The sequence below is a fragment of the Lepidochelys kempii genome, chromosome 3 (genome assembly GCF_965140265.1).
Source record: "Lepidochelys kempii isolate rLepKem1 chromosome 3, rLepKem1.hap2, whole genome shotgun sequence".
NCBI classification, from domain to species: Eukaryota; Metazoa; Chordata; order Testudines; family Cheloniidae; genus Lepidochelys; species Lepidochelys kempii.
In genome coordinates this window covers 99,922,707-99,948,510 of record NC_133258.1, presented here as the reverse complement: position 1 = coordinate 99,948,510, position 25,804 = coordinate 99,922,707, and the positions used below count along the sequence as shown (strand labels likewise).

Sequence of the window (25,804 nt, the reverse complement as noted above, 5' to 3'; positions counted from 1 at the left end):
GACCACGGCCACACCTTGGGCTAGCCTGGCATCAGTACAGTGCAGTCCAGTCCCGTCCCAGACTGTTAAACAGAGATCTGATGTTGGGGAAGCATTGTAGGGGCAATGAGGTCTTTGATTGCTACACACAAGCAAAAACATTCTGCAAATGCATGTTGAGGGAACAACAAAGATATTAAAGAGCTGGTGAGAGTATGTGAGTCTCCTAACCAGTTTCTGAAACTCAACATATAACTTAGTTATGTAAAGATGCATACTGCATTGTTCTTTAAAGGCAATATCCTGATCTCATTGAAATCAATGGCAAATCTCCCACTGACTCTAATGGAACCAGGATTTGAGCATAAGTGTGCACCTAAAGAATTTAAAATTTTCAAATGCACATGTTCAGTACTCAGCCAACATTAATTCCTGTGGCAAAATCCAAGCATTGGGCACATCTTTAAGGAAGTCTCATTAACACTGGCTCCTTCTGTCTCTGTTCTTGCCCTACAGCTCTGCTCTTTGCTTTGAATTAACTGAGCCTGTGGCACTTATTAACAGTCGTCAGGACAGTTTCAATTTAATTACTTGCACCAATAGTAGGAAAATTTTCTGAATTTTAAGTGTGATTTTTTTTTTTAAGATTACAGTAACTGAACAATCAAAGGGAAAAAATTCTTTCAGTTTGCTTACTTTGTGTATTGTCATTTTCATTTGTTTCCTTTTGACTAATATGTCAGTTTTTCCATTTTTGTGTCTTTCACAGAGCAACAGAGGAGAGAATTTTATTTTTTAAATTAAAAAATATAAAACCACAAATTATTTGGGGGACATAATGGTAGGTGTAATACCATAGAATACTATTTAACTCATTTTTAAAAACAGACTAGATTTCAAATAGATGTCTTTTTAACTCCTGTGCATCACATCTAATAAGAATTGCTTACTGTTTTTATGCAGCTCTGCATTTTCAAACGTAAGTTTGTACTTTTAAAATGAGTATTTTTCAAATATGCACTGTTCATTTAAGTACCACAGTATGACCATGCTAAATCTGAAATTTCAAATGACAGTCATTTTTGAGGTACCCCACAAAAGATTGGGGTCCCCTGCCAGACTGCTGTTGGGAGGGGGGAATACTTTTGTTCAGTCTTTCAAGAGCTATTTTGCTCAAACATTCTAGAAATCTTCAGGGTACTGGCCAAATTCCAACTTTGCTACTTAACACTCTGCTTCCCTAATTTGTCTTGAAATTTCAACTGAATATGGTGTTTTACTTCACCTCCTAACCTAAACTATTGCATAAAATTACTGTGTTCTGTTAAACAGATGCTGCGTTTCACTTTAGTGGTACTTGAACAGATCTTTTGTAATAGTTTGCATATCCCTGTAATCAGTTTACAAAGCACTTAGGGATTTTTGGGATAGGAAGCACTATTACTGTCCTTACTTTATCTTGTTGATAGGAGAAAAGTAGCATGCAGGTATAAGAATAAATGTATGCTTTAGTTGACAAACAAGATCCATTAGCATTCTAATAACCATTTTCAACAGACCTTTTTGTATACGTGAAATAGTTGTCCTTGTCTTGAAATGACCTTCAGATTCAAGGAGGTAGAGATCAATGAGTACATTTTTAGTGCCACAAGGGCAATAAGACCTACAACTTGGTGATGGAAATTGTTTTGTAGGTAGTATTCCCCACCTACTGCAATGAAATTTTTCCTTAGTTATTGTCAATGAAATATTAACTTCACTGATGGGATGTTGACTTTATAGTCACTAGGTGGCAGTATTTACCTGCAAAATAGATATATTCTACTGGTGGCACTGCATACTTGTAGCTACACACTGCAGTAAAAAGCAGGCTGTGTCCACAAGGCAGTATGTAGCTACACACATCAGTGAAAGGCCCTCGCAGTGGGGAGACAGTAAGAAAAAGTTCTAGCAGCTCCACATTGTCTTACCCCGTCAGAGCTTTTTCCCACAGCTGGAGTCTTTCACTGTGGTAGAGAGAGAGAGCCTCTGGCAACTCCCTGCGGCAGGGAAAGGCTCCAGCAGCTGCGAGCTGATAGATCCTTTCCCCACTGCCTCTGCCCTACCAAAACCTTTCCTGTGCTGGAGTGTTCCCCTGTGGAGGGAAAAGGCTTCAGCAACTCCCAGAGGTGGGGAAGACTCCAGCAGCAGGTCACTATGCTGCTAAAAAGTATCCATGTAGAAGGGGGAGGCATTGCTTGGATGTATAAGGAGCCACATAGGGTATATACTTTAAGGATTCAGGCATGTCTTTACTCACCTAAGCAGTCCCTCACTGTCTACGTTGCTATTTGTACCCATGCTAAGGAGGCATGCAGTGTATGTACTCTATACCCTGATGTAAGGAGTCTGCAGTGTAGATGTACCCTTAGAGGCTCTGATAGATCAAAATAAATGTAGAGTCTATCTGTAGTATTTGGTTTAGATAATACTTAGTCATGCATGCCATGAGTGCAGAGGACTGGACTAGATGACATCTCAAGGTCCCTTCAAGCCCTATGATTCTTCTTATAAGCAAGCTACCACCATGGCAACTAAAAACTTTCGTATCCTATCAGGTATCGTAGGTTAGATCATTCGTTATGCCCACACATTCAATAACCTGCAATGGGGTGTGTACATTCTTATAATCTTATATGAATACACTCCCCTCTACTTTTCCAATGTCTCTGTGGTACTGAGGGCTTGGGTGAGAATTAGATGGTTGACTGAAACCTAGTTCAGGTAAAAAGTGATGTTGGCTGAATTAGGAAAACATCTGGGAGGTAATAGCAGATGTGATATGTTCTTTTCATTAGGGTATCCTTGCCAATTTTTAAAATGAAGTTTGCGACCTTCACCATATAAATAAAACCTGTAAGTTTCTGTATGCCCAGATAGGATCAATGGACAAACGTACTTTTACTCATCTGTGCTTCACAAAGGGGGTCTGACTGTTCCTTATGCGTGTACACCTCCCCAGACACTCAGGTCTTTTCTACCACCAGGCTGGATTACTACAATGTGCTCTACATGGAGCTATACATGAAGACGTCTCTCAAATTTCAGCAAGGGCAGATTCAGCTGCCTTTCTTTGAAGGGTATTACAAATGATGCATATTAGCCTACTGTTCCACAGACTACTAGTGGCTGCTAATTTTGTTTCAGGTCCTGGTTACCTTAGACATGGTTTTCCTCTGCGCCCCCCCGCCCTTTTTTTTGTGTGTGTGCATACAGCACACGCGCACACACACACACACACACACACAGTTGGCATCAACTGGGACATCAAGCTGACAGTTTCTAGCTTTTTCGATCTGGGAACTGGTAACGTATAAAAGGGCCTTTAACAGTGGTACTGGGTCCCCCATTAACTGAATATACCTCACAAGCCCATCTATTGACTCAGACTTTGCCTGATGGATGGGCTGTGAAGGATCAGTTTTGGATTAGAGCAGTGTCTTTTCAGTTTGGCTTTGTCTCGTTGAAGAATTAGTTGTCTGTGATTTTTATAATGTGTTGGTCTATAGAAAGATTTAATAAAGTGGCTTTCTATACAATTTCATACTTTTTTTTTCTGTATCCTAGCTTAACATTTTTATAGCACTCAGAATTGTTTTCTAAGTGTAGAGTGGGTGGGCCAAATCCTGGTCACTGTACCCAAGCAAATATTCCTAGACTCTTCAATATTAATATAAACGAACAAGCAAGATTTGACCCTATATTCCTATTTTTCCATTTATAAAGTGTCTCAAGTAGCATTTAAATATTACTTATTCTGACTGAAACAAGATTACCATTACGTGGTACTGTTATACATTTTTAAACTCAGTTCAACTAACATTCAGAGATAATGAGAGGGGAAATTTACAATGATCCCTAGATTTCAGAGCTGGATGAGGAAATAACAACAGGAACAAAACATCCTTCCAGAAATATGTAAAACTGATTTATAGGAGCTGTCCGTGTTTTTTCTGAATTATATAATCTAAACATTATGACATTTTAAGTATGGATCTCAGCTCTTTTAAATTAACAATTTAGAAAAGTCTGACAAAAATGAAGTTAATATAGGCAAAACAAATTAGAACCCTTTCAACTGTTCATATATGTGTGCTGAGGGGGTCAGATATGGGCTATATCTGTTTCTTTCTTTCTCTTTCCATGCTTTAATATTTAAGTTACCAGTTATTTGCTGTAACATTGAGATGTGAGAGCAACTTAGGGCCAAGATGTACCTTGCTGAAACCAAACTTGTTAAAACTTATTTAGCATTTTGTCTCCTTCTGTAAACCTAGTGGTGGTCTGTACCAGAAATTAGTGAAGTATATAAAATCAAAGAAAGCACAGTTCAAACTTTTCACTCTTTAATCTTTTGAAAGAATGGATTTGAACACATGCAGGAAAGAACTAAAAACCTTCATTCTCTACTGTAAGCAATCTAGAGCATTATTATTAAATGCCCACATCCCCACTCAGGATCAAGATCCCATTGTGTAGGACCTATATAACTATGTAAAAAAGATACATTCCTTGTCCAAAGAGACTACTGTGTAATTAGACAAAGTAAACTGAAAGACCGATAACATGTGAGCAACAGTCAAAGGTACTTCAGTTACATTTTTTAATTGTGGTTTCCTCAAGCCATATTCCCATTCTAGCCCCATATCCTTTTTTTTTTCCTCTGCACAGACACATCAACCAATATGCTCCCCTATTGTTGAACCAACATGCCCTTCTTTCACCCCGGCCATCTCACAGAAACTTTTATTTTGCTTTTAATGCTTCCTCTTCTATTGTATTACTTTCATCTTTTGTTTTGTTTTAATGCCAGGTATCTCCGTTTTTCTCTGCATCTCTCTTCCAGGATCAATCTTTAATTAGAAGTCAACCCCATATTGCCCCCACTTCTCAAACTTTCACAGTTTAGCTCAATTAACAATTTTGCTGACTTCAGCAGGATGTGAAATCATCTGGAGTCATTTAGAGCATGCTTCTCTTACACTACAGCAGCTGTCCTAAGGCAGCAATGGCCTCCTTGGGCCATTGCCCAGGGCAGGAGGAAGCTCATGTGCTCCTGCCCTGGTATTTCAGGGGACAGAGGATTTGGGGAGATGAGGGTGCACAACAGGTCTAGACTGGCCTGCTCTCCCTGCTGCTCTTTCTGGATGGCTACCTCTGTACCTCTCCCATTAGGGGAGCAGGGCCTTATGCGTAAGGCTACGTTTATGTCACGGAGATCATGGAAGTCACAATCTGTAACTTCCAGAGACCTCTACGACATTCTCTGCTTCAGCCCCTGGAGAAGCAGAGAACACCTCCCTCAAGAAAAAAGGCGCGAAACGATTGTCTGCTGCTGCTTTCACGGAGGGAGGGAGGGAATGGGGGCCTGACGATATGTACCCAGAACCACCCGCGACAATGTTTTAGCCCCATCAGGCATTGGGATCTCAACCCAGAATTCCAATGGGCAGTGGAGACTGCGGGAACTGTGGGATAGCTACCCACAGTGCAACACTCTGGAAGTCGACGCTTGCCTCGGCACTGTGGAAGCACTCCGCCGAGTTAATGCACTTAATGCTCTTAGAGCATTTTCTGTGGGGACACACACACTTGAATATATAAAAACAATTTCTAAAAAAACGACTTCTATAAATTCGACCTAATTTCGTAGCGTAGACATACCCTAACAGACGTATTGGAGCATAAGCTTTCGTGGGTGAACACATGCATCCACTGAAGTGGGTATTCACCCATGAAAGCTTATGCTCTCATACGTCTGTTAGTCTATAAGGTGCCACAGGACTCTTTGCCGCTTTCATATATCCTTGTACTTTGTCTTCTAACAATGCCAACAAAAACAGTGACTGTTGTGTCTTATTCCTTAAACAGAACTCTCTTGAAGGAGATGAACATGTAAAGCGTTCCTCCCACAGAATTAAATAAGGATTTGATTCATTTTCTGTTAATGCATCCTGATTTATTTGCAGTGCCCTAGGTAAAACTCAAGATAATTTGGAGTAAAAGTTGAAAACCACTTGACAATTTAAATAAGAAGACCAGAAAAAACGAGGACATTCACATGCTACTATAATGTAGTAACTTTAAGGCTAATACAAAAATTGACTAAAGAAAGGAAACAAACAGCTAATGTTTAACTGCAATTGCCAAACAAAAAATGTAGTTTAAATTTAAATGAAGGTTTCTAAATTGTGCACCACTCATAAAAACAGCTTTGAAAAATGTTATACTAACAAACTTACACACAGTAAAGTTTGGAAAGTCTCAGTTAATTCTGTCAATGAATTCTTATTATTTTACTAAATTTACAAATTAACTATAAAGTCAAACAATCTTCAGAAGAGAACCTTAACCTTAGTTTTCTATCATACTACACTGTAGTTGTATGGATATGACTGTGTTCCATGGATTAATAAATGATATACTGTCCTCTCAGATGTCTCCACACCCTCTCACATTTGATCTAGTTGTCTTTGGTCTAACGTAATATTCATCTGCCTCTACTGTTGGAAAGGTTTGCTCACCCTTCTTCAAGGAGGCATGCAATTTAAGGGGACTGTTGGATCCCCAAGTGTTCCTGAAGTCCCAGGAGGGGTATTCATCAGTATTTTGCAAAATAAATGAAACTATTTTTCTTGTATGTGGACTGTCACAGTTCCCAAACCCTTTATGATTTCTAGATTGAAACTATAATGTGCAACTACGTTGGACTCCCACCAGAGATCATTCAAAGCTCATCTGTTGCAGAATGGAGCCTAACTGCTTAATGAAATTGGCTACTCCACAGACTATACTGGCTTCCTATTTGCTTCCAAGTGCAATTCAAAGTGTTGATACTGATCTTTAAAGCTCTATATATAGCTACCTGAGACTGTGACATCACCTATCTCCTCATGCTCTGTTGAGGTAGCTAAAATCAACTAACTACCTAAGTTGGTTGACCTAGAGAAAAAAGAAAAAGCAGCTGTCAGCCAGCAGAGAGAAGCTACTACCTGTACTAATTCTCAGCAGAAAGAGAGATGAAAAACCAGGCCTAAGGAGCAGGTTCAGAACGGGACATGGATGGATAACTCTGCCTAAATAACAGGTTTCAGAGTAACAGCCGTGTTAGTCTGTATTCGCAAAAAGAAAAGGAGTACTTGTGGCACCTTAGAGACTAACCAATTTATTTGAGCATGAGCTTTCGTGAGCTACAGCTCACTTCATCGGATGCATGTGAGAAAACCTGGATTTGTGCTGGAAATGGCCCACCTTAATTATGCACATTGTAGGGAGAATGGTCACTTTGGATGAGCTATTACCAGCAGGATAGTGAGTTTGTGTGTGTGGTTTTTGGGAGGGGGGCGAGGGGGTGCGAGAACCTGGAATTGTGCAGGAAATGGCCCAACTTTATTATCATGCACATTGTGTAAAGAGTTGTCACTTTGGATGGGCTATCACCAGCAGGAGAGTGAATTTGTGTGGGGGGGTGGAGGGTGAGAAAACCTGGATTTGTGCTGGAAATGGCCCACCTGATGATCACTTTAGATAAGCTATTACCAGCTGGACAGTGGGGTGGGAGGAGGTATTTTTTCATATTCTCTGTGTATATATAAAGTCTGCTGCAGTTTCCACGGCATGCATCCGATGAAGTGAGCTGTAGCTCACGAAAGCTCATGCTCAAATAAATTGGTTAGTCTCTAAGGTGCCACAAGTACTCCTTTTCTTTCTGCCTAAATAAAGCATTATAAGGTGGTGAGAGAACTGAAACACTTTCATCTTCCACAGGGCACACTTTAGTTTCAACTCAGAATTAAAGGGTTAAGCATACACCATAGTATGTTGTACTGAACATTCCAAAGTCCAGGTATATAATCAGTCTTGGGAAATTTAGAATTGTTACCCTTTATACATGTACATTAAAATGGGATCCTCTTCCCTGAATTCCCCTACAACCAAAGAAATAGATTTTTAATGTACATAATTTAACAGCAAAACACTTACATGCCAACTTCTTCTTCGCTGGATAAATGCATCACTAACAGGGTGACATGTAAGGAGCCATAACGAACCATTGCTTGGGAAAACCTGTGATCCTTTTGTACTACTATGTCTTGGACAGCCTGAATACCTCTTGTAATCTAAGAGAGACGAAAAAATATACAAAAACACAACTAGTCATCATAGTTTTTTCTATCCCACAATACAAGCAAGAAAGAAAACAAACTCACTAAAATGCTGGTAATAGCTCACCTTAAGTGATCACTCTCGTTACAGTGTGTATGGTAACACCCATTGTTTCATGTTCTCTATGTATATAAATCTCCCCACTGTATTTTCCACTGAATGCATCTGATGAAGTGAGCTGTAGCTCACGAAAGCTTATGCTCAAATAAATTTGTTAGTCTCTAAGGTGCCACAAGTACTCCTTTTCTTTTTACATAAAACCTGTTCAAGCAGACACAAGTTTCATCATCTTCTTGACAGAGTTTTGTTAATCTGCCTGAGTAAACTCAAAGTGGGTAGGAAGTAATGGAGTTGCTATTGTACGGCTGGACATCCCAGAGTCAGGGTTCAGTAGCAGCTTGTCCTCTGAAGCATGATAATTCCCAGAACAGGTTTTAAGGCAGTAGCTCTCAACCTTTCCAGACTACTGTAATCTTTGCGGGTATCTGATTTGTCTTGCATACCCAAGTTTCATCTCACTTAAAAACTACTTGATTACAAAAACAGATGTAAAAATACAAGTGTCACTCACAGCACACTATTACTGAACAACTACTTTCTCATTTTTACCATTAATTAAAAAATTGGAATATAAATTACTTTTTAGTATATACAGCAGTATAAACAAGTCATTGTATGAAATTTTAGTTTGTACTGACTTTGCTAGTGCTTTTTATATAGCCTGTTGTAAAACTAGGCCAATATCTAGATGAGTTGATGTACCTCCCTGGAAGACTTCTACGTACCCCTGCTTGAGAACCATTGGTTTAAGGTGCTCCACTTTTTTCCCCCCATGCTATGCTGTCAATATCCTAAATTAGAGGCTTCTGCAAGAACTTCCTCCACCAGCCTATGATAAACCTCATCATACAGTAGGGGATGAGGGACTACAGCCAGCTTTTCCAGGATCTTATGTGTAGCACACAGATGAGAATTCAGTAAATAATGTGCTGGGCCATTTGAGTTACAACTCCTGAGTTTTCTATTTGAGGAGAAAGCTAGATAGTACCCATTCTTCAAATATATTTTTAGGAGTTGCTTTATACAGAATATTGATGCATACGGTTGTTAAAATACTGTCAATCTGCTTGTTTTAAAAAAAAAATTAACAACTTTTCTTTCTATCAGGAACTACACATAAAAAAATGCTTGCATGATAAATTTTGTCCAACAGTCTTTACTGCATATGAAAATACAATCATCATGGTTATTACAAAAATTGCTACAAAGCCTAAATATAATATTAGTGAAAATCAAATCAAACATAGCTGATTTACTATAATCTTGAGTATTTGGTAAAATGAGTAATTTCTTGAATTATAAACAGATTATCATTATCAAACACTACAGCCAAGCGAACCTTTGTGCAAATCACCTAAAAGAACCAATTTAGAAGACCTCAAAATGACTTTGAAATCTATAAATTAAAGTTGTGTAAAATGGGGGTGCGTGTGTGTGTGTGTGTGCAGCTGAGTAGCCCAGAGTCAGGGCTCAGTACCAGCTTGTCCTCAGCAGAAGCATGATAATTCCTGGACTACACACACATGCCAAATTTTCATAACAGAAGAGTCTGCTTTTGGATTTAAAAAGAAAAACCCCTTCACATGCAAATCTTTGCCTTTCACTTTATATTAAAAACCTTATTGATGCTGAACACCCTCTCCCAAAGAAAACAATGAGAGTTGTGAGCGTTCAGCACCGTTCATGATCAGGGCCTTAGACAATCTCTGCTACATGAAAGCCTTGTCTTTACGTGCCATGTACTTCCTGTGGCACCATATAAATAAGTAACAAATTAGAACAGAAGGGGAGTGATGGCAAAGAAAGAAGGGAAAAAATAGCATGCCTAGTAAAGGAAGATGTCTAATGTCATCTGAAATTTTTTTTCGCAGTGTCTGAGCATAAATTACACCGCAGTAAGATTCTACTAGTATTTTATCTCTGTCACAATTTGGCACTTGCATTCCCCCAAATAAATGACACTTTCACTGAATTCTCAAAAGACATGAAATATGTAGCTTCACAGTTACACAAAATGTTGATGAACATGATCCCAGATAATTGCAATTTATTTACTGCACAGATAATACATAATGTCATAAACTGGAGAAAAGTGCAATTATCCCAATGGGGAAAAGTCCAAAGTATAAAAATGGAGTTTTTCAATTACCAGTTTACTCAGTTTCTGATTATAGTTTCCAGGAAAATTTTCAAGACAGAAAATAGTTTAATTTGTTCCTTCCTGAGAGACAGCAAAAGAAAAAAATGCAAGCTCAGTTATAACAATACAAGCCCTTCAGGATACAGAAGATATATGCTTACACAACTAGGAAGCTATTATCAAGACTGTCCTGGCTCCAAACAAACAAAACCCCAGATGTTTATTAGCGAACAAGGTCAATTTCAAAGATGGCAGACCACAGCTGGGTCCAGAGGCAAGCCACAGCTAACCTTACCATCAGAGAATGAGCAGGGAAGTAAGAATCGAGATGCCCCTCTGTTTCAAAGTCAGAAATGGGAAAGAACAGAGAGAGCAGCTATGAGGGTCAGCATTCTACACTAGTGGTTCTCAATCAGGGCTTCCTGTATCTTTGGAGGTACTCCGAGATCTTCCAGGGGGTATATCAACTCATCTAGATATTTGTCTAATGTTACAACAGACTACATAAAAAACACTAGTGAAGTCAGTCCAAACTAAAATTTCATATGGACAATGACTTGTTTATACTGTGATCTCTCTCCTGCCATCCATCTCCACCCTCTGACAAACAGAGGCTAGGGACACCATTCCTTACCCATCCTGGCTAATAGCCATTAATGGACTTAACCTCCATTAATTTATCCAGTTCTCTTTTAAACCCTGTTATAGTCCCGGCCTTCACAACCTCCTCAGGCAAGGAGTTCCACAGTTTGACTGTGTGCTGAGTGAAGAAGAACTTCCTTTTATTTCTTTTAAACCTGCTACCCATTCATTTCATTTGGTGGCCCCTAGTTCTTATACTATGGGAACAAGTAAATAACTTTTCCTTATTCACTTTCTCCACACCACTCATGATTTTATATACCTCTATCATATAACCCTTTAGTCTCCTCTCTTCCAAGCTGAAAAGTCCTAGCCTCTTTAATCTCTCCTCATATGGCACCTGTTCCAAACCCCGAATCATTTTAGTTGCCCTTTTCTGAACCTTTTCTAATGCTAGTATATCTTTTTTGAGATGAGGGGACCACATCTGTATGCAGTATTCAATATGTGGGGGTACCATGGATTTATATAAGGGCAATAAGATATTCTCCATCTTATTCTCTATCCCTTTTTTAATGATTCCTAACGTCCCGTTTGCTTTTTTGACTGCTGCTACACACTGTGTGGACATCTTTGGCAAACCATCCACGATGACTCCAAGACCTTTCTCCTGATTAGTTGTAGCTAAATTGGCCTCCATCATATTGTATGTATAGTTGGGGTTATTTTTTTCCAATGTGCATTACTTTACATTTATCTACATTAAATTTCATTTGCCATTTTGTTGCCTAATCATTTAGTTTTGTGAGATCTTTTTGAAGTTCTTCACAGTCTGCTTTGGTCTTAACTATCTTGAGCAGTTTAGTATCATCTGCAAACTTTGCCACCTCATTGTTTACCCCTTTCTCCAGATCATTTATGAATAGGTTGAATGGGATTGGTACTAGGACTGACCCTTGGGGAACACCACTTGTTACCCCTCTCCATTCTGAAAATTTATTCCTACCCTTTATTCCCTGTCTTTTAACCAGTTCTCAACCCATGAAAGGATCTTCCCTCTTATCCCATGACAACTTAATTTACACAAGAGCCTTTGGTAAGGGACCTTGTCAAAGGCTTTCTGGAAATCTAAGTACACTATGTCCACTGGATCCCCCAAACATGGTCCACATGTTTGTTGACCCCCCTCAAAACTCTAATAGATTAGTAAGACATGATCTCCCTTTACAGAAACCATGTTGACTTTTGCACAACAATTTATGTTCTTCTATGTGTCTGACAATTTTATTCTTTACTATTGTTTCAACTAATATGCCCAGTACTGATGTTAGACTTACCGGTCTGTAATTGCCAGGATCACCTCTAAAGCCCTTCTTAAATATTGGTGTTACATCAGCTATCTTCCAGTTATTGGGTACAGTAGCTGATTTAAAGGACAGGTTACAAACCATAGTTAATAGTTCCGCAATTTCACATTTGAGTTCCTTCAGAACTCTTGGGTGAATGCCATCTGGTCCTGGTGACTTGTTACTGTTAAGTTTCTCAATTAGTTCCAAAAACTCCTCTAGTGACACTTCAATCTGTGACAATTCCTCAGATTTGTCACCTACAAAAGACCGCTCAGGTTTGGGAATCTCGCTAACATCCTCAGCCGTGAAGACTGAAGCAAAGAATTCGTTCAGTTTCTCTGCGATGACTTTATCGTCTTTAAGTGCTCCTTTTGTATCTTGATCATCCAGGGGCTCCACTGGTTGTCTAGCAGGCTTCCTGCTTCTGATGTACTTAAAAAACATTTTGTTATTACCTTTTGAGTTTTTGGCTAGCTGTTCTTCAAACTCCTTTTTGGCTTTTCTTATTACATTTTTACATTTAATTTGACAGTATTTATGCTCCTTTCTATTTACCTCACTAGGATTTGACTTCCACTTTTTAAAAGATGCCTTTTTGTCTCTCACTGCTTCTTTTGTATGGTTGTTAAGCCATGGTGGCTCTTGTTAAGTTCTTCTACTGTGTTTTTTGATTTGGGGTATACATTTAAGTTGAGCCTCTATTATGGTGTCTTTGAAAAATGTCCATGCAGCTTGCAGGGATTTCATTCTAGTCACTGTACCTTTTAATTTCTGTTTAATTCACCTCATTTTTGCATAGTTCTCCTTTCTGAAATTAAATGCTACACTATTGGGCTGTTGAGGTGTTCTTCCCACCACAGGAATGTTAAATGTTGTTATATTATGGTCACTATTTCCAAGTGGTCCTGTTATAGTTAATTCTTGGACCAGATCCTGCGCTCCACTCAGGACTAGATCGAGAGTTGCCTCTCCCCTTGTGGGTTCCTGTACCAGCTGCTCTATACATTATACACTGAAATGTAAGTACAATATTTATATTCCAAATGATCTATTTTATAATTATATGGTTAAAAATGAGAAAGTAAGCAACTGTTCAATAATGGTGTGCTGTGATACTTTTGTATTTTTATGTCTGATTTTGTAAGCGAGTCATCTTTAAGTGAGGTAAAATTTGGGGGTACACAAGACCAATCAGACTCCTGAAGGGGTACAATACTCAGGAAAGGTTGAGAACCACTGTTCTGCATACTCTATACTATTCCAAAGGCAAAATATTGTTATACAGAAGTATGTTTGTGAGCCTCTGGGAGAAGTCCATCTCTAGCATGTCCCTCTTGAATTCAGGTAACCAAAATTAAATGCAACAAACAAGGTGCAGATGTGCGACCAATTTGCAGGCTTCCATTTTCAGGTTTTGTTTATTATTTCTGTTTTAATACAGCCAAGTATCTAAATTAACTCTTTTGAGCAGTGTGATACAGATATCCGATATTTTAATTAAGCTAAACAAGACTCCTCTTAGATCTCTCATATCTAGTGATGAACCCATTAATAGATATGAAATGTTTAAATTGTTTTTCCTATTGTACATTACCTTTCACTTTTCTACATGAAATTTCATCTGCCAATTTTGATGACAATTTAATTTAATTTAGATCCTTCCAGTCTTCTTCACAAACCTTGGTAGTTTTAATTCAGTAAAATAAATTGTTGAGTGCAGATTTCAACAACTCGTATGTACCTCCTTCTCCAGATAATAAAGTGTTAAAAATAAATGTTTCAAAGGAGTCTAGTTCTGATCCCGTGATCATCCTCACCGTAACTATTTAGAATTATATATTGAAGTTATCAAATAACATTATTCTTACATGCAAGAATTTGGTTTTCTGGCATGCAAGAATAATGCTAAAAAGTTAATACAAAACTGATTACCTTTAGAGTTGTAACACATCAAGTATAATCAATTTAATTAAAATATAATCTTGAGGACCTAGAAACAGCATCTTCAGACACATAGCATGTCAGTTGAAATTTAACCTCATCCAAGCAGATTTACCAAAAGTGATGGAAACTATTATTATTCTTCATGTAACTATTTCTGTAAAATTTAACAGAGTATGAAGTTAAAATTTATGGAGCATCATATTTTTCTTCCAAAGATTCAAAACACCATTAAAATAACAGCAAGAGAAATCTCTCAGTCACAAGCAGGATAACTCACTAAATGTTTCCTGAAAAATCCCCCACTGCAAAACTGTTCCTGAATCACAGGGGTGTTTTTCACTGTAAAGCTAAAAAATGTAAGTAAAATCTTAATTCAGAAAGACTTGTACTATTGCCCAGAACACCTCAGAAGTAGTGAAATGAAATTCTCACAAAAGGAAGCTCTTTGTCCATCATCGTCTGAAATGGCAACACTAGTTAGAAGCTCCTCTCTAGCTTTACAAGATCCCATTTGTATTCGTTGGAATTTTTCCATTCAGGATAAAACTACCATTATAAAATCCAACCAGCACCTCCCACTTCCAGTTCAAACCCTACATCTAAGAAAGTTACAAACAGAACTTTCAGAGGAACAGCCGTGTTAGTCTGTATTCGCAAAAAGAAAAGGAGTACTTGTGGCACCTTAGAGACTAACCAATTTATTTGAGCATGAGCTTTCGTGAGCTACAGCTCACTTCATCAGAGCTGTAGCTCACGAAAGCTCATGCTCAAATAAATTGGTTAGTCTCTAAGGTGCCACAAGTACTCCTTTTCTTTAAACAGAACTTTGTAACATAAAAGCTCAGAATGACAAAGTAAATAAATAATAACCTCCATATCAAATGCTCTGAGACTTAGCACAGCTGCTATCCTCACAATTATTGTTAATGACAAATTAAGTCAAAAAAAAGGAATTACCAACTTTAGGCATCATGAAAATGGCTGCAGAGTTTAGTCCTTTCTGCTTTAACAACAAAAATTATTCAAATCCTATCAGCAATGACAGGAGCACTTTTTTTTCTTCCAGTTATGCTGTATCAATTTATTCAACCACTACACTAGCCTGGCAACTGTTATATAATGGGAGCAAAAATGAGGAAGTGAAAGATTCCAAATTCAGATGGTGTAAGAGATCTCATTTCTTCATTATCTAGTAAAGGCTGCCTTGGAGTCTGTATAATTAGTCATTGCAATCTTCCTCCATACTGACACCTAAGAGTGGAACATTTCACCATAACTTGCATACCTAGTTTGGTTTTATTAAATTCATTTTCAGCCATTATTCAGAATTCCTCAATACCGAGGTGTGTGAGTATATAGCACAGATGCAATTCCACTCTCTGGGTGACCCTCAAAAACATCTGATGGTGTCTGCTAACAAATATTTTTAAAAATCTAGTTCAGACACTGTATTCAAATACTGGTTTTGACAGTATGAGTTTTACACCTAACACTGTATCTTATTTTCCTTGCTGAAGCCACAACAGGTACTCAGAACAGCCATATCTAGCAAAACTCCGTGTATATGTCAGCTAGTGAGAAGGAATCGTGCTCAGCTATTACTACCTTAACTAAGACAATGCATGCTAACCATGAGACAGACCAGATGGGTGAGGTAATATCTTTTATCCCTATCTCACCCACTTTGTCTCTCTAATATCCTGGGACCAACACAGCTACAACAACATTCTAAACAACCATGAGATACATGTTCTTAAAGATCCTAATGTATGTCTTGAAACTGCTTGCACTGCATGAAACTCCAGCAATCTCTCAATTTAGTTAAGAACATGCATCAACATGCTTCTTAGAGACGTGAAACTAATAACTGCCTAACTGACTCTCAACCTATATATGTGAACTGGATGGATTTAGATTTTCAACTTTAACCATCATTGCTTGTCCCGGAGTTCTGAGCAGTAACAGAATTGTCCAGTTCTTCTTCAGACGGTCAGTTATCACAACACCCTGCCTTCTGGATGGAAGAAATCACTGAATGACCCCTTTTGGGGGAGGAAGAGAACCAACCAGTATTTCTTAGGTCCCAGTCCTGCAAACACATATGCATGCATGCAACTTTACTCACGAGTAGTCCAAATCAATGGGAATACTCATAAACATAAATTTAAGCATATATGAGTGTTTGCAGGATTGGTGGCACTAGATTGTAGCTGGAGTTTGTCTGACACACTGTATCAGTCTATTTTTAACTGAAACCTATCCACATTAAAAATCAAATCACACACACACCCCTATTGGGCGAGCTGCTTTTCTACTCAGGGCAAATCAGACTTTAATATTCCACCTAACCTAGAGTAAACAGTAAGTAATTATTTTTAAAAGCAAATTTCAGGATAAAAATAATTATTTAAGTAGCTCTGGTCCCCTAATGATATTTGACACATTGGCCCTGATCCTGCACCTGGCTCCACAAGGATGGAGTACCAATGACTTTAGTGAGGCTGTGCATGGATCAGAGGTCTATCTGTGCAGTCAGTTGCAGAATCAGAACCAAAAATGAGCATTGCTACTAGAACTGAAATATTAGTGAGATGATAGTAGGTATATGCAAAAATCACATAGTATGCCTATAAATGCCTCTTTTTAGACAATAATGACCCTGAAATATGTCCTTTACATAACAGGTTTACAGTTTTTGGATTGAGGTGATCTGTTCACCATGAATTATACAGCAAATTGGACAAATTCCACGTTATTAAAGGAAAACAGTCTAAATGAAATCTACTCAACCTCATAAAATGAGCTAAAGTAGTTTCATGTACACCTGTCCTCAGTCCTCCTACATTTTTGTGGATTCATAATGTACACTTTCCTATTTTTTAAAGTGTTCCTCTCCCCTGTTGCTGGGTGAATGACTTTCACAAACAATCTGAGTATACAGAGGGAAACAGTAAAACTACTTACACACAAACTACTGTCAAATCCACAAATCTAACAACTGGATAACAAGAGAAAAAATGGTCTCTAATATCTTTCAGTTAGAGTAATCCATTGCTATTTGTAATAATGGTTAGTAAAAAAAAAGTTTCAGACAGTGTGATTCTTAATTTGACACTGTTCCTTAAAGAATAATATAAAATAACTGGTTATACTTTAGGCCAGCGCTTCTCAAACTTGTTTGATCAGGCCCCCTTTCTTTGTGTCAGTAGTTGTTTATGCTATGCTCTCCCACCCCAAAGTCCACATACCACCATCCAGCTCTGAAGGCAGGGCAGAGAGCAACAAGAGTTTGCTGGGTGCCCAGCTCTGAAGGCAGTGCCATGCCAGCAGCAGCAAAGAAGTAAGGGTGGCAATGTGAAAAGTGATATTTGTCAATAACACTTTTCACAGAAGACTTAGCACCCCATTGCCACCCTTATTTCTGCGCTGCTGCTGCTGCACCCTAGGGCTGACAGACAGAGCTCCGCTGCCTCCAGGTGATGGATTGTGGGGGTGGGGAGGAGAGAAGAGCCTGAGCCTAAGCTGCATCCTGATGAGCAAAGGGTGGGGAAGGGGAGAAGAGGTGAGGGATTGGGTAGGGGAAGACAGTTCAAGTCGGGGGGGAGAGGGGGACTTTGGCTGTCCCCTTTATCTCTGCCTCCCAGGTGTGCACAGCCCTTCTCCATAAGCCCTAACCACCGGTGCTGACAGCCAGAGCTCTCTTCTTCTTTTATTTTTTTTTTTAAAAGGAATACTGCTCACACCTCCCTTGACACATTCCTACGCCTCCCATGGAAGGCACGCCCAATAGTTTGAAAACTACTCCTTTAGGGTAAATATTGCTTGCCTTATTTACTCCTGTTTGAAGTAATTTTGCCCATAGAAAAAGGGAATAATAGAAAAGAATACCACCTTTGGGTTTGTAATTGGAAGAGAGATGAAATAGTTTGGCTGATATTGCTTTTTCTTCTTTGTTTGATCATCTTCTTCAGCCCTCTTTCTAGTAGTTCTTTTTCTCCTCTTTTTAAAATACATTTCAAATGTACTAGTAACTGGGGGAAGAGAGGGAGAAGGCAAAACATTTATTTACAGATTAATAAAAAAACATACACAATAGGAAATACTACACCAATGTGAGTTGGTCTTGAGCCAGCAACATAAAGGTAAAAGGCACTACATCCCATTAAAAGGCCCTCATTCTTACTAAGTTTTCAAAAATAATATACCAATATAGCAGGGGTGGGCAAACTTTTTGGCCCGAGGGCCACATCTGGGTGGGGAAATTGCATGCAGGGCCATGAATGTAGGGCTGGGGCAGGGGGTTGGAGTACAGGAGGGAGTGCGGGGTGGGGTAGGGGGTGCGGTGTGGAGGAAGGGGCTCAGGGCAAGGGGTTGGGGTGGAGGAATGGTGTGGGGTGTACAAGGGGGCTCAGGGAAGGGGGTTGGGGTGCCGGAGGGGGTGTGGAGTGTGGGAGGGGGCTCAGGGCAGGGGGTTGGAGTGCAGGGTGTGGCAGGGGGCTGAGGGCAGGGGTTCGGGGTGCAGGAGGGATACGGGATGCAGCAGAGGGCTCAGGACAGGGGGTTGGGGTGCGGGCTCCGGCCTGGCGCCACTTACCTGGAGAGACTCCGGGGTGGCAATGGCACACATCGGGACCAAGGCAGGCTCCCTGCCTGCAATTGGCACTATGTCCCTGCAGCCCCTGGGGGAGAGGGGACAGAGGGCTCCATGTGCTGCCCTTGCCTGTGGGTACCTCCCCCGAAGCTCCCACTGGCCGCGGTTCCCTGCATGGGCCAACTATCAGATAAGAGCCTAAATGTTTGATCTACATATGTTTAAACCAGTGTTGTTGTTTTTTAAATATACTTACTGCCAAATTCATCTTTAATATCTGTACTGGCAAATGGCATTTCTGCCATTGAACAATCCATGGAGTCAGGAGGACTTTGTGACCCTTTTCTTCTTTTTGTTCTTTTCTTTTTCTTTGGAATGATTTTTTCCCCCTGCACATTTTCCAGCCCATCTGGAATATATTTAAAATAACACATTTAGTCTTAGATTTCTAATTTGAGACTATATATACAGTCTGTATTACTCTATCAGTAAGACCAAATTGCTCTTTCCCATTTTTTTCCTGCTTCAACATATCAGTAAATGTGCTTAATCAAAGTTGGACCTCAATCCTGACCTTACATTACATTGGAGTAAAGGAGTGTATCGGTCCATTTAGCCACATATGCTGGCTCCATATCATCTTGTCCAGTCCGAAGGAAAGGCAGACAGATGTAGAAGGGGTCACTACAGGCTTATCTAGACTGGCAAAATGAGCGATGCTCAAAAACATGTTGTTTAACATCTCTGTAAAAATCAACATGTTTTTAAACATTACTTAGTACCTAGTGTTAACAAAGTCAATGATGTTTAGAAACATGTGAGCTGGTCATGGTTAACAGGTTAAGTATCTCTCCATTGATCCTGGTCCCTCTTTTAAGATTGCAGTAACGTCTGTGGAGCCACCATTAGGTGGAATTCTGAGGTGACAATGTCCTCCTGTGATGGAGTGTCCAACTCACACAACGCCTGAAGGGGTAAATTAGGCCAATTAAACTATAGGCTGCACCCAAAGGAAAGCCAGGGTGTGCTAAGACCTAACTGCTGATCAAGTCCGGCTGGGGGGAACTGGGCCATCCCAACAGAAAGGGGCTGCCAGGAAATTGTCTGCAATTACTCCATGGGAGAGGGGAGACATGTTTGGGAGTTACAGTACCAAGCTGCTCCTTCGGAGGCGTGTGTTTGGGCTGATAAACCTAGAGAGGGGGGGAAGTCAGAATGTAGAGCTGAGAAGTAGGAAGGACTCCAGGGCAAGAGTACCATAGTCTGGAATAAAGCAGGCTATTGTCGTTACAGATGCTGGACTGGAACCTGGAGTATAGGGTGGGCCTGGATTTCCCTACCAGCCACAGGAGGAGTGGTGTAGTCAGGGCAGAAAAGGGAATACTGCCATTTTTGTATGGAGGGACTTTGATACCTTGGAGGGCTGAGTCATGAAGAAGGACCACCCTGAGTCCCAGAGAAAGAAAAAGACAACGGGGTGAGGAACCAACAGAAGGGGGCATCAAACCTAGAATCATCTAATCCCCAAAGGAACCAGGAGGGGGTGCTCCAGCGGTGAGTGGACCCCATGATACCTCTCTAATACCATCCATTTCACTGAAGGGTGTTTCTTCAGTCCACTGATCCAACCCCCTCACCCAAAAATAACTCAGGGGAGGCAGATTGCCACTTTAAGCCACTGGGTAAAAATTCCTCCTTATCCCCCTTGTGAGTTTCTCTTGAACTCAGTGGGACTACTATTGTCAGTAAAGTTAAGCACAGTGAGCATCTGCAGCACTGGGGCCTTGGTATGTAACCCAATCCAAATGATCAGGCTGTACAAAAGGTTCATTACTCTTCTCAAATATGAAAAGCTGATTGGTGGGTAAGTCTTAATATTTAGTAACTGATATGTACCTTTGCAATCCCCTTTTTTATATAAGAGAAATAGTGATCAGTTGGTTGGTTGGTTCTTCTCTCATTCAGGAAGAGAACAGTTAAAGGTTCCCAGTAATAGTGGCGTATCCTTACTAGTCACAACTGTAACTTTATTTTTTCCACACTCACAGGAAAGTAGTTATATTTTGTTTGTATTTCAATATATTTGTGAGGATGTGACTTATGTTCAAGAAAACTTTTTTTACTTTGAAATACAGAACTGCCAAAGTTTTGGGCAATTCCCAGACACTTTATGCAAAATATTTAAGTAAATATGTTGCATATTTTAATTCATTTGCATATAATCATAAACCCTAGCTATAAACAAAGTGGGTTTAGTGCTCATATACCTCCGCTGTCTGCTGCCCTGCTCATCTATAGGGCAACAACAAGGAAGGTTACCCTACCACCATAGCTCAGCTCTGATCTGGGGTGATTTCTAGAAACAAGAGGGCTAAGTCAGTCTCCAAGGCCCATACTGAGTCTGCCAATTAGTGCAAAGCATGGTAGTGATGACTTTATGATGCAGGAGCTGGAACTGACACTCACTAAACCCAACTCACAGAGGCCACCAAACATCCATTATTAGACATGAACAATCTGTATTTAATACCTGCTGAGTTGGATGCAGTCATACTTGTGACCTACAGGGACAAAAAGACTCTGAAGATCATTAACAATGTCACGAGGCATCTAATCCCCTGATAAGGGTTAACGTTACATCTTCACTCAATATACTTTGATTTTCATTTAAGAGAGCTAAGTTCAGTTTCTAAGCTTCTTTGTGAACTACAGGTGGCAGGATATCAAGTCAACACGATAATGAAAGGGTCAGCCTAACCAATGATTCATTCAAAATATTTTTTCTAAACTTACTAATGTAATAAACTAATGTAAGTTTACTCAGCTTTCCTTTTTGAACAAGCAAGTCTCTAGCCTTCATTGTTATAGAGGTTGCTGAGAAACACCTGGACCAAATTTCCAGGGTTATCCTAATGGCTCAAACAAGAGGGCAAATAAAAAGAATTCTCAAAATATATATTTTTAAAATGTTCTGATTTATAGCCAATCTCAAGACTTGAGGGGTCAGACTCATTATTTTCAAATACAAATGGTTAGCAATATTGCAGGCAGGATCTTCCTCTCTCTGTGCACGCACACACACACCCAACATCATCCACACACTGCTCTGTTTTCTTCAAAAAAAATGCCATAATATGTGCCCCCTACCCTGTTCATAAAGGGAAAACACCCCTTAACCAAAGTACAAAGACTAAAAATAAAACAAATATCCAACTTCACCTCAATGTGACTTGCAATATGAAATATTCATCTATTCTAGGATCTGCACACTAACTTGCCTATATTTTTTCCTACGTGGGTCATAAACGAGAACTGAATCCATAGCCCTCCGACAGACACCATAGATGTCTACCACTTTCGCTACAGGAATGACTACATGAGATGTGCTGTTATCCTCTGTGACGAGCATCCCAGAGAGAGAGAAAACACACTGTTTAATAACTGGGTTACATAACTGTGAACTAGCAACTGTATGTTGGGCATGAGGATTCTATTCCTGGCTCTATGAGTAGAGTACGGTCTATAGGTTAAAGACATCATAGTGACTCCCCTGTTTGAGTAACTTGCAGTGACTAAACCTGGGATTGCTAATTCTAAAAACCTGAGCTTCTATCATTTGGGTTAAAGATCACTGTATATAGCAGTGGGGCAGCAATAGACTATAGACTCTCTGGTCTAGCAATAGCAATAGACTCTCTGGTCTAGTTGCTAAAGCAGGATAAAGATCGACACTGCATAATTTGGCCCATTATATCTGAAAGGCAGCATCGCAAGATGGGTGAAACTTGGGGCTGTTTGTACTAGCATTGCCTACAGTGCCTTATCCAACCTCTCTCATCTGTAAAATGGGTAAATGATTGCCTCACCTGAGGTAGAGGTCAGAGGCCTGGGTTAATAAAAATTGGGAAGTGCACAGAAGTATTAAGAATAGTCAGCAGAAGTGCTAAAATTAGAACCCATGGTGTCTTGTATACACCTTCCTCTATTAAATAATCTGTGGGGAAATGGTTTCTTTCTGAAATGTCTGACATTTTCCTATTTGTGCAGAAACATGTGACAGACTTTGAAAATGCATAAGTGTCACATGAAATACATGAGCTATGGCAAGTCTCTCTGAAGTTAACAGGTCATTCAAATATAATTAATAAGCAACAGGACAATTTAAAATTTCCTACAAATTGTCAATCATTACAGTATTTCCATCTACTAAGAGTTTTGAAAGCTGTAGATAGGGAGCCAACATAAATCACAATTCACTTGTCTCCACTCAGTATACTTTGATTTTCATTTAAGAGAGCTAAGTTCAGTTTCTAAGCTTCTTTGTGAACTACAGGTGGCAGGATATCAAGCCAACATGATAATGAAAGGGTCAGCCTAACCAATGATTCATTCAAAATGTTTTTTCTAAACTTACTAATTATGCAACATAAATTTATCCACAAGTCATCTGTTCCTACGTTTGCTTCAGACTCTTTCATTTTATTCTGACATTATACATATCCAATTATATCTTCTAAAAAATGTAAAGCTGAAACCTCCTTTTGCATCTCTCAACAACTGTGCACAAAAGCAAGCATCCAGCAGTATTCTCCTAGTAAAACTCTACATTACAATGGTGTTAGTGTACTGGAAAATAAACTTATGTCAGAATTGCAGTTTATCACAGGACACCTCATTACCACAGACAAGCACATTTTCAAAGCTCCACTGATAACTAATGCAGATATTCCAAATCTAACCCCAGGGGAAAATTTGGCAGTAAACATCCACATTATGTTCTTGTGGCATGCAAAGCAACCACTGATTTGACAAATGTAGTGTAACAAACCTGATCTGTGTTGTTAGGACCCTGTAGACTGTTTCTTGGATACCACATCCCTAGTGCTAGGGAAGACAAGACAACAGATTAAGTACTAATTGGCTTCAGCATAAAGTGGGGGAGGGGAAAATCACAAAGTAAACTGTGATCTGAGTACTGAGGCTACTCAGGAGCTGTTCCAGTTACTCAACTGGATATTAAATGACTAAAAAGACCTGAAGAAGAGTCCTGGGTAAGCATAAAAGTTTGTCCCCCTCACCACTGGTTGTCCAATAAAAGACTACCTCACCAACTTCCTCTCTTTCGAACGAAATAAGGTATTTAGGAGGGTTGCCTGCTCACTTAGTGGACACTAAGAAGCAGAGATACAAAAGTTTTTCTGTGAGCACTCTTTGAACAGTATTCTATTTATTATTATTATTTATTATTTAACTTAGACAGTGGTAGGTTCAGAGGCCAATCAAGCTGGGGTCCAAACCTATGCAAAATGATAATCCCTGCCTCAAGGAGATTACAACCTAAAGGACAAGACATAACCAATGAAGGAAACAAACAAGCAGGTCAGAGTGTTGAAGAGGGAGATGGGCTAACAAAAATAACAGGTTATGTGCAATTCTTAGACAATTGAGACCAATAATTGTATTTAATTTGAAATAGCAAAAGCTAAAGGAATTCCCTTAAGGACGATCTATGAGGCTGGCGTATTTTTATTGGCTCTAGGAACTGGTTGGGTGTATGCATGTGACCTTTTTTCTCCCTATCCTTCACAAACTAAGAATATGTTTGGACTAGATTCCATTGTGATAGTAGATGTTTTAGTCTTACTTTATACTAAAGCAGGGGTCTCAAACTCAGTTTACCTTAGGGCCAGTACCAGTCCTCAAATCCTCCAAGCAGGCCAGTGTCACTCATGCTGCCCAGAACCCGCCCCCCCACAACTCCACCCCCCACCTGCCTAAGGCTCTGGGAGTTTGGGTTGGGGAGGAGGTCTGGGGTAGGGGATTGGAGTCAGGCTCTGGGAGGGAGTTTGGGTGCAGAAGGGGTGAGAGGTTGGGCTCTGGGAGGAAGTTTGGGGGCTGGGGGGTGTGGGGAGGGGGTGCAGGCTCTGGGAGGGAGTTTCGGGGCAGGAGGAGGTATGTAGGGAGGGGTGGGGGTGCAGGCTCTGGGAGGGGGTCGGGGGTGCGGTGCTTACCTGGGACTCCAAGGAGAGGCAGGCGGGGGGGCTCCATGCGCTGCTGCCCCCAGGCACTGCCCCCGCAGCGTCCCATTGGCCGCAGGGGCGCTTGGGGCGGGGGCAGCACACAGAGGCACAGCCCCGCCCCGCTCCTGGGCCGCAGGGAGGGGCCGGCAGCCACTGGAGCGAGCAGGCAGATGCAGCTTAGCTCCACTGCCAGGGCCCCTGGCAGGGGAGCGCCCAGGGGCAGCAGGTGGGGCCAAGGGAGAGACCAACCCCAAAACTTCTGGAGCCCCGCAGGCCACACTGAGGAAGCTCGCAGGCTGCAGATGGCCCACAGGTCAGGATTTTGAGACCCCTTTATTAAAGCATGTTGCATAAGGTTCCTGCACCAGATTTCTCATTTACAGATGTATAATCAAAAATTGTCTCCTTATGTAACTAACTAGAGGAAGTAATATGTTCTTGGTGGCTTTTTATAATCCTTTTATTTTTATTGTCTTCTTTTCCTCTGCTTTTCATTTGTAAACCCTATATGTGAGATGCTAGATGATCAGACAATCTTAGTCATGTGTAAATAACAATGACAACTACATGTTACGGATGAAAGCCACTGTCAAGGTATACAGGCTTTGTTTAGTCTGACTTTAAAAATGCTTCCACTCACTTCAATCCTTTAAAATGTGAATCCTATATAGAAGTCCACATTTCCAGTTAAGCATCCAGAAGATAACTTGATTTGGGTTTCTTAGATCCCAGGCCTGCAATCGAGGCCTATCACCCACTGATTTGTGGGGCTCCATGTAAACACAGGGGTCTGTCCAGATGGAGTCAGTTGCAGGACTGAGGGCGGTATGCATGTTGGCATTTGTACAGTATGTTACTTCCTCCCTTTTCTCAGGCTGCTAAGAAAGCAGTGTGTTGAAAAACAAATGCCACTCTGAAAAATTGTGCCTGTTTA

The 25,804-nt window shown here is 40.2% G+C and overlaps 1 protein-coding gene across 5 annotated transcripts in view; it reads right to left on the bottom strand.

The window, feature by feature from the left end:
• The window catches only part of AKAP7 (A-kinase anchoring protein 7), a 138,247-nt gene that overhangs the window by 107,500 nt on the left and 4,943 nt on the right, over nucleotides 1–25,804 (bottom strand). For 3 of the 5 annotated variants that reach the window (XR_012158049.1, XM_073337320.1, XM_073337321.1), the window contains exons 2-6: nucleotides 23,679–23,734; nucleotides 21,381–21,411; nucleotides 19,107–19,259; nucleotides 18,151–18,290; nucleotides 8,002–8,138 (exon numbers count right to left, since the gene is read on the bottom strand). Coding sequence is in view for 4 of the 5 variants with exons in the window: in XM_073337320.1 (XP_073193421.1) it covers nucleotides 8,002–8,138; nucleotides 18,151–18,290; nucleotides 19,107–19,259; nucleotides 21,381–21,411; nucleotides 23,679–23,734 (517 nt within the window). In the remaining variant the exon portion in view is untranslated. The remainder of the gene's footprint in view (nucleotides 1–8,001; nucleotides 8,139–18,150; nucleotides 18,291–19,106; nucleotides 19,260–21,380; nucleotides 21,412–23,678; nucleotides 23,735–25,804) is intronic. The other 2 variants (XM_073337323.1, XM_073337322.1) reach the window with 2 other exon arrangements.